This window comes from Myotis lucifugus, unplaced genomic scaffold (assembly GCF_000147115.1).
Source record: "Myotis lucifugus unplaced genomic scaffold, Myoluc2.0 scaffold_12, whole genome shotgun sequence".
Lineage (NCBI taxonomy): Eukaryota > Metazoa > Chordata > Mammalia > Chiroptera > Vespertilionidae > Myotis > Myotis lucifugus.
The window spans coordinates 4804032-4813690 of NW_005871060.1; the positions used below are offsets into that span (position 1 = coordinate 4804032).

At 42.2% G+C, this 9659-nt stretch overlaps 1 protein-coding gene across 2 annotated transcripts in view; it reads right to left on the reverse strand.

Annotated features, from left to right (window-relative positions):
- Window positions 1-2606: 2606 nt before the first annotated feature.
- LOC106696325 (translationally-controlled tumor protein-like) overlaps window positions 2607-9659 on the reverse strand; it is a 20740-nt gene continuing 13687 nt past the window's right edge. Inside the window, exons 3-4 of one of the 2 annotated variants that reach the window (XM_014452118.2) lie at window positions 8396-8516; window positions 2607-2814 (exon numbers count right to left, since the gene is read on the reverse strand). In XM_014452118.2, coding sequence (XP_014307604.1) covers window positions 2764-2814; window positions 8396-8516 — 172 coding nt within the window. In that variant the 3' untranslated portion in view covers window positions 2607-2763. Of the gene's footprint in view, window positions 2815-8379; window positions 8517-9659 lie in introns of both variants that reach the window. The other variant, XM_014452117.2, reaches the window with a different exon arrangement.

Sequence of the window (9659 nt, forward strand, 5' to 3'; positions counted from 1 at the left end):
GAGGTGGAAGATAGTGGAAAGGGATCCTGGGTGCTTATCTGAAAGGGGTATTTGCCTAGTCTACTAACATTCATACATACCATGCAGCAGAACATTCCATTTCTGCATAATAAATGCTGTCTTATTTCAAGAGACTAGTGTGTGAGAAATAACCACTCACTAGTTTGTATAGGTCACTAGACCAAGGAGGTAGGCAGCATTGTCCCTGTCCTTGAAGAGCTCACATGTGGCAAGTGCAGCCTGTATAGAAAATACGCTTGGGATCTCCCGGAGCAAGAGGTCATCAAATTCTAGGCCACACTATGAGGATCTTGGGCAAATGTCTTCATTTTGAAAAGCTGTGATTTATTGGGTGCCTATTATGTGTCAAGCACAAAATCACTTTATTTTGTGAATATATCAAGATACATCTTCACCACTTGATATTCATAGGAACTCTAGTTATCATCCCCAGAATAAAGATGAGGAAACTTAAGTAACTGGCCCAAGGACCCAGTATAGTGGATAATGTGGTCTGTGTCAAGAGTTACACCTACCCGTTCTGGCCACTTTTCTCTGGGAATTGGTCATCGACCACTAAATCTACCCATTTCTCAGCCCCAAAGCTGAGATTTGGCCATTAAAGGAGATTAATAATGCGCCACCAAGCCTATGTATCACAGAAGTTCATGGTTTACTGCTACACTCATGTGCTGCTTAACAATGGGGATAGCTTCTGAGAAATGCATCACTAGGTGATTTCTTCATTGTGCCAACATCACAGAGTGCATATACACAAACCTAGGGGTATAGCGTACTGCAGCCCTAGGCTCTCTAGTAGAGCCTATTGTTCCTGGGCTACAAACCTGCACAGCATGTGACTGTAATGAATTCTGTAGGCAATTGTAAGGTGTTGCAATGTGAATTACCACAGCTACTATGTCTCTAGGGCCTAGCAGCCGTGGGCAAACTACGGCCCGCGGGCCGGATCCGGCCCGTTTGAAATGAATAAAACTAAAAAAAAAAGACCGTACCTTTTTATGTAATGATGTTTACTTTGAATTTATATTAGTTTACACAAACACTCCATCCATGCTTTTGTTCCAGCCCTCCGGTCCAGTTTAAGAACCCATTGTGGCCCTCGAGTCAAAAAGTTTGCCCACCCCTGGTAGAGTCTACTCTAGGCCATAGAAAATGTTCAGTTTTGCCCAGTTGGGTGTAGCTCAGCGGTTGAGCATTGACCCAGGAACCAAGAGGTCACTGGTTTGATTCCCGGTTAGGACATATGTCCAGGATGCAGGCTCGATCCCCAGTGGGGAGCATGCAGGAGGCAGCCAATCAATGATTCTCTCTCATCATTGATGTTTCTATCTCTCTGTCCCTTTCCCTTCCTCTCTGAAATCAACAAAAAATATATATATAAAAGAAAAGAAAATGTCAGTGGATAGAGCATCATCCTGTGCACCGAAGGGTCACAGGTTCGCTTCCCGGTCAAGGGCATGTACCTGGGTTGCAGGTTTGATCCCTGGCCCCAGTTGGGGTGCATGCAGAAGGTAACCAATCCATGTGTCTCTCTCACATCAATATCTCTCTTTCCCCCCGCCCCCACCTCTCCCTTCCACGCTTCCTCATGGACAATGTGAGGGCCCCAGCAATGGCGGTGGAAGTACTTTTACAGGACTGTTCAGAGAGGACTCCGTTTTTGAGAAGACAGATAGGCGGATGCATCATGTGCCCAGGCATGCGTGCCCATGTGTGTGCGAATTCATGCTGAGGAAATCGCCAGGTCATTTGTTTGTCTTTATATGATTAAAGGATAGGACGTGGCCACAACTTACCTCGTGTTGCTCCTCTCTTTGCAAACAGGCTCAGCAAGCTTTGGGGCTGAGACACGGGGAGCTTTCGTGGTTGATGACCAGAGAAAAGTGGCCGGGACAGGTAGGTGTGACTCTTGACACCGACCAGAATGCTTTAGGGTCATTGCCCTTTTCAAAAAGGACCAAGTAGCCACCAGCCTGTGCCAAGTGGGGTGCCTCCAGGAACAAGTTCTGTAGGAATCCTTCCTGAGGTTATTCATTTCACAAATGTTTTTTGTTGTTTTGTTTTTGGTTTTGCCCCTCATCGAGTGAACCTTTATTTATTTATTTTTAATTGCAGTTGACTTACAATATCACATTTGCTTCAGGTGTCCGGGACCGGGATTAGACATTTACACACATTACTGAGTGATCACCCCAATGAGTCTAGTCACCATCTATCACCACCCTCGGCAAGTGTTTATCAACACAGTGTGGACTCTGGAGTTGGAATTGCCGCTGGCTCACCTTGGGACCTTGGCCTAAGAAGTCACTTCAGGTTCCTCAGAGGATTGTTATCAAGATTAAGAAGTGAACGGGTCCTAGCGCAGTCGACCAGTATATGACCAGTACTCAGCAGATGTTGATTTTCTTTTTTTCTCCCCTGAGTTAGAGAAGTAAAAAGAAATTGAGGAAGCAGAATGTGCAGCTTGCTACAGAGGCTGTTGACAGTGAGGGAGAGGGAAGAATTGAAACGGTTCCCACATTTCTAGCCCGGGACATTGCTTAACATTGCATATCATTCAAGACTCTTTCTGACTCAGGTCAATATTAAGCAAAAAATGGTTTTATTGCCTAATGTCTGAAAAATCCTGGGTACAACCAGCTTTAGGGCCCGTTTGCTCCAGGGATCAACCCTGTGATCAGGGCCCAGGTATCTCCTCTTGGCTTCGCTCTCCTTCATGTTGAGGTTGTTCCTTCTCAGTCTTCACCTGCCCTGTGGCGTTTGCCAACAGCTCCAGGCTTGTCCTCCCAGATCCTGGGGCAAGAGAAAGTAGTAACAGTAGTTAGTGCCCATATTTGCTTACCATTATTCTAACTTTTTATACTTGTGATTTTCATAAGGTAGGTAGGAAAACTGAGGCAGATTAAATTACTAGCCTAGCCCTGGCCGGTGTGGCTCAGTTGGTTGGAGTGTCGTCCTGTACACCAAAAGGTCTCAGGTTTGATTCCCAGTCAGGGTACATACACAGGTTGCAGGTTCGATCCCGGCCCTGGTCAGGCATATGCGGGAGGCAAACAATCAACATGGTCTCTCTCACATCGATGTTTCTCTCTTCCCTCTTTCCCTCCCTTTCACTCTAAAAATCAATGGGGGAAAAATATACTTGGGTGAAGATTAACAACAATAACAATTTATATATATTGAATTGTAATGATAGATGTCAAAATACCTTTCTCACAATTAACCAGTATTACCAGTTAAAAAAAAATCTTTCATTGTGCTGTACACGTTAAACTGATACACTGCTGTATGTCAATAAAACTGGGGGAGCCCTAACCAGTTTGGCTCAGTGGATAGAGCATTGGCCTGCGGACTCAAGGGTCCCAGGTTCGATTCCGGTCAAGGGCATGTACCTTGGTTGCGGGCACATCCCCAGTGGGGAGTGTGCATGAGGCAGCTGATCAATGTTTCTCTCTCATCGATGTTTCTAGCTCTTCATCCCTCTCCCTTCCTCTCTGTAAAAAATCAATAAAATATATTTAAAAAAATAAATAAATAAAACTGGGGGAAATCTTTCAGACCAACAAAATAATACAATGTCATACTAGTCAAAACATTATTCAGTGGAACTGAATAACATAATGAAATAACTGGATATAGTATACATATAAGGGCTTCTTATAACCTACAAATAAAGAAAATATTTTTTCATGAAAATAAAAAATTATGAATCATGGTTAAAGGTGACCTAAACCTCACAAATAGTTACAAGTTAAGAAACCAATTTCTTATCTTGGATCAAAGAGGCAGTAAAAGGGAACTATAATGCTCTAGAAACTAAAGAAAAGGAAACCACTTTCTATTGAGACGTATGGGATTCGAAAGCAGTACTAAGAGGGACATTTAGAGCTCTAAAACACACTCACACTTTAAAGTAAAACCAAAAAATAAAGGAACTAAATAGTCATTGTGAAACACTTTAAAAAAAGAAATCAGGAAATTGAAATCAATAAAGGTAAAAGTTGAAAGTAATAACATAGAAAAAATAACAGAACGGACAAAAATAGTAAGATGAATAAATGAATTAAAACCTAATAAAAATAACTCCAAAAGTTTACTGAGAAGATTAATAAACTATATATCTATATAAAATAGATAAATGATTTGCAAGGTGGAAGAGGGAAAAGATAGATTAGGAATGAGAAAAGAGTCATAACCCCAGTCACACAAGAAATTAAAAGATTTAAGAGACTCACTATAAGCAACCCTACAGCAATGAATACGAAAACCTACAGGACATGCATGCTTTTCTGGCAAATTACAAACTATTAAAACAGACCCAAGAAGAGATGGCAAACAATAATAGACCAATGAAGACAATGGGATGTTAATAATGAGAAGACCCTAGGGCAGTGGTCGGCAAACTCATTAGTCAACAGAGCCAAATATCAACAGTACAAAGACTGAAATTTCTTTTGAGAGCCAAAATTTTTTAAGCTTAAACTATATAGGTAGGTTCATTGTTATTAACTTAATTAGGGTACTCCTAAGCTGACCTTTGCTAAAAATGTCCTCAATCTGATTGAGGTATGTTTGCTGAGGTCGACCCCTTCCAACTCTCCCATCCACACTCGTCTTGTATACTTGTTTTTTTTTTTTTAAATCTTTATTGTTCAGATTATTACATTTGTTCCTCTTTTTTCCCCCCATAACTCCCCTCCTTCCAGCTCCCACCCCACCCTCCACCCTCACTCCCCACCCACTGAGTTCATCCATAGGTGCATGATTTTTGTCCAGTCACTTCCCGCATCTCCCACACCCCTTTTCCCCCAAGAATAGTCAGTCCATTCCCTTTCTATGTCCCTGATTCATTATAATCACCAGTTCATTCTGTACATCAGGTTATTTATTCACTTGATTCTTAGATTCATTTGTTGATAGATGCATATTTGTTGTTCATAATTTGTATCTTTACCTTTTTCTTCTTCTTCCTCTTCTTAAAGGATACCTTTCAGCATTTCATATAATACTGGTTTGGCGGTGATGAACTCCTTTAGTTTTTCCTTATCTGTGAAGCTCTTTATCTGACCTTCAATTCTGAATGATAGCTTTGCTGGATAAAGTAATCTTGATTGTAGGTTCTTGGTATTCAGCACTTTGAATATTTCTTGCCATTCCCTTCTGGCCTGCAAAGTTTCTGTTGAGAAATCAGCTGACAGTCGTATGGGTATTCCCTTGTAGGTAATTGAGCCTCTTCCTCTTGCTGCTTTTAAGATTTTCTCTTTGTCTTTTGCTCTTGGCATTTTAATGATGATGTGTCTTGGTGTGGTCCTCTTTGGATTCCTTTTGTTTGGGGTTCTCTTCGCTTCTTGGACCTGTAAGTCCATTTCTTTCTCCAGGTGGGGGAAGTTTTCTGCCATTATTTCTTGAAATAGGTTTTCAATATCTTGCTGTCTCTCATCTTCTGGCACTCCAATAATTCTGATATTAGACCGCTTAAAGCTGTCCCAGAGGCTCCTTACACTATCTTCACACTTTCGGATTCTTTTTTCATTTTGTTTTTCCAATTGGGTGTTTTTTGTCGAATCTTTGGTTTGATTCTTGTGCTCCTCTGGTCTGCTATTGGGTATAATATCCTTTATTTCAGTCCGTGTATGCTTACTTTCTAATTTCTTTATCGTAGCATCGAGGGTCTCATTAGTTTTCGTGAGGTTCTGCACAAATTTATGCAAGCCCTCAAAATTGCGATTCTTAGCTCCATATCCTCCATTTCTGTCATGTTTTTTTGTCTCCTCATCTTTTTATGCTTTCTTGGTGCACCCCCTTGTGGTCTCTGTGCGCAGTCTTGTTCTAGCCAAGCCTTAATTGTTGTAGTTAACACTAGAGGGATTTGACCACCAGCCCGACTGGCTGTAGGAATCAGCTGTGCGGAAAACGTCTGTCTTCTGGGGAGGCGCTAATCCAGCCTTTGCCTGAGGCGATCGGCAAATGGCTGTGCGCAGGGCTTGGGCGGGCGGGATCAACAGGGCGGGGGGAGGGAGCCGCTATGGCCGCTCTCAGTCCGTCCCCAGGGGTTCTGCCTCTCTGTCCCAGCAACCGCTGCAAACCTCGGAGGGCCGTAGCCAGACAGTCCCGCTTCTCCCGTTTGAGTCTGGGTCCCTAGAGACTCGCCCGGATCTGTAGCCCAGAGTCTGAGACTCGCTCCTGATTGAAAACGACAATCGCGCCCTCAGCCGCCAGCCCCCTTTGCGCGCGCACCACCTCACCACCGCACCACCGTTAAATTTTCCACACTGCGCCTCCGCTGAGCGTCGGAATGCTGTTGTTTTTGCTTCTAGTTGAAGAGACTCTCCTCAGCCAGCCTTCCTGTGGTTCTGGTTGATGTCCGCTCCGACTTTTAGTTGTATTTTTGAAGTGGTTGTTCGAGGCAGCAAACTCCGGTGTTTACCTATGCCGCCATCGTCTCGTCTCGTCTTGTATACTTGTTTCGTCTATCTCCTTTCGTTCATCCTCTCTATATGTCCAAACCATCTCAACATACCTTTCTCAACCCTCAACACTACATCTTCTTTCACTCCACAACGTTCCCTAAAATTAACTTAATAAACTTGACTTAAAGTTTTAAGTCAACTTCGCACTGTACGTGCGCACCTGCACGTGGTATTTTGTGGAAGAGCCACACTCAAGGGGCCAAAGAGCCACATGTGGCTCGTGAGCCGCGGTTTGCCTACCACTGCCCTAGGGCCAAACGGATCAGAGCTGAATTTTAGTTTACCTCTGAAGGTCTGATATTCCCAATGTTAAGTTATTTAAACCCCTGCTACTCACAGTGTGTCCACAGACTAGCAGCATCAGCATCACCTGGGAGCTGGTTAGAAATGCGGGTTTAGCTACTCCAAGCCATAGAAAAATCTTTTAAATTCATGTTTTCAAGCCAATATAATTTTAATACAAAAAAGAAAAAATTGTTCAGATGATTTATACTTTTTAATTAGAATTATAATTGTAAATTAATTTCACTTAAGATTTAGAGAGTAAAATTATAAACAAAATATTAGCTTATAGAAACCTTCATTATATCAAAACAATTAAAAACAGTAAGCAAGCTTTATTTCAAAACTGTAGGAGTGGTTCAACATTAACATAAGCCATTACATTGATAAACAAAATGGCACTAAAATTCAGCAGTTATTCATTCCTAATAAAAATTCTAAGTATAGAAGCAAATTATTTAACTATGCAAAAGACTATTTACCAAACACCAATAGCAAATATTATCTTAAGAGAATGTGATAAGGTGGATGGATGTTAGATAAATATACAGAAACCCATAGCTTTTTTCCTGTTCTAATAAAAGCCAACTAAAAATAAAAGCAAGAACATATTTTTCCATGTTCAATTGTGACAAAAACTATAAATTATTTAGGAATAATTCTAACAAAAAATAACATAAAGTATAGGGGAAAATCTCTTGCTATCTTGTTAAAACGCAAAGATTTCAATAGCAAAGGCCTTCCATATTTTTGGAAAGGAAATCTTATATCACAAAAAAGTCAATTCTCTTAAAATTGATTTCATGCAGTTTCCACCAGAATGAAAAGGTGTGGTTTTTTCCCCCTTGGAATTGAACAAAATAATCATACAGTTCATTGGGAAAAATAAATGTCCAATATTAGGTTAAGAAAACTATGAAAAAGAAAAACAGTAAGGGGAGGATTTGCCTGCCCAGATCATCTCAGACCTAAAATCACCGTAATCCAAGATTTTGGCAGAACAATATTATTAGGATTAATGTGGAAACTTTAAGAGTAAAACCAGTGTTTGCAGAAGTGCTATTTCATTTTGTTAATCCGCACCCGAGTATATTTTGGCCATTGATTTTTAGAGAGAGTGGAAGGGAGGGGGAGAGACAGAGAGAGAGAGAAACGTTGATGTGACAGAGGCACATGGATTGGTTGCCTCCTGCACGTGCCCCTACTGAGTTGGGGATCAAGTCTGCAACTGAGGTACGTGCCCTTGACTGGAATCGAACCTGAGACCCTTCAGTCCACAGGTTGATGCTCTAACCACTGAGCAACCGGCTAGGGCAGAAGTGCTATTTTATTTAGGTGACATTATTGGGATGCCTACGTGGAAATATCCAGCAGCTAAAGTGAAACATGCAGCCCTGGCTGGCGTGGCTTCTTCACGTTCTTCACGTGTCCCTTTGTTTGATTTCGTGTCATCTTTGATGTGCTACCTGTTGGCTTTTGTGAAGCTGGTTTCCTGCAAATGATGATTCATGACAATATCAACACCAGTGATGACTGTGCTTTCTGTACCTTCGCCCTTGGAGCCTTCGGTGGAGAAATTTCCACCCATGACTGTCATCAGTGTTACCTTCTAATCTACTGACCATCTCCTCCACCTCCAGGCACAGCTTATCTCTGATGACCCAGATCTGGCAGATATCGGAGAACGTCTCATCAGGACTGATGAGGTCCCAGTAGATGATCTTGATGGCGGCTGGAAGTGTGCTGGGGGAGGAAATGAAACATGAGAAACTTACTGAATGTGTTGGGGGGAGGGACTGCGGCCTGGAAAAAGTTACCGATTGTGTCAAGGGCAGGGACCATGGGAGAGAAAAATTGCTAATTATCTCGCTAAAACAGCAATGTGTTATGATTGAACCCAGCCAGGTATGACCCTGCTCGTAAATTTTATGTAAACTTTTTACCCTGACAGTACCAGGAACGGCTAATGAACCGCTTTGTAGTTGTTTTTTTTCTTTTTTTTTCTAACACTGTGTAGTTGGCAATAAAAGATCTTGCTGCACACTTGGTCGGGGCCACATGCTCCGAATCTCCCAGAGGGGGAGATAGGTGCTGTGGTCAGCTGGCCAGTTTAATAAAAGGCTTTTAAATTTAAATTCTGAGTCGGTGGTCTATCTCGTTGAGCCAACCCATAACAGAAGGAGATGATAGAGGCATTGGCTTACAGGAGCAGGAGCTCTGAGTCAGCCCGGCGCAGGGGGAGCAGTACTGAGGGGATGGGAGAGCAGGTGGAAAAGCTGTTTTACCCGTTTTTAAGGGCACAGTAAGTGTTTAATATATTCACATTTTATGCAACCAATCTCCAGTACATTTTCATCTTGCAAAATGAAAACTTTATACCCATTAAACAACAACTCCCCATTTCCCCTACTCCCAGCCCCTGGCCACCACCCGATGGTAACTTTTTTTATTGGGTCAGTTTCCTAGAAGTTCTGCCTGGGTGAGTGTCCTTAACACATCCCTGAAGAGTCAGAACCTATAGGTACCCTTGGAAATTAGGGTGTCATTTGGCTAATCCAGAGAATTAGTGATTAGATATGATCCCATGCCAGGAGGAAACAAAATTCAGGGATTCAGGGATTCATAAGAAAGTGCTGGAAGATGGACAGAATTTGGATACAGGTAAAGCAACTTAATTCCCAGGCATCAGTACAGGCCTTATGTATGAAGGAAGGAATGGGTGCAACAGCTGGAGGAAATGTGATGATCATTGAGGTCAGGTAGTCATTCATTCAGTAAATATATTTTGAATATGCCCAGGCCCAACCCTACCTAGGGTTTGGCACTCAGTGATGAATAATCCAGGATCCAGGATCTCAAGGAACTTGCAGTCAAATAGTCTGGACA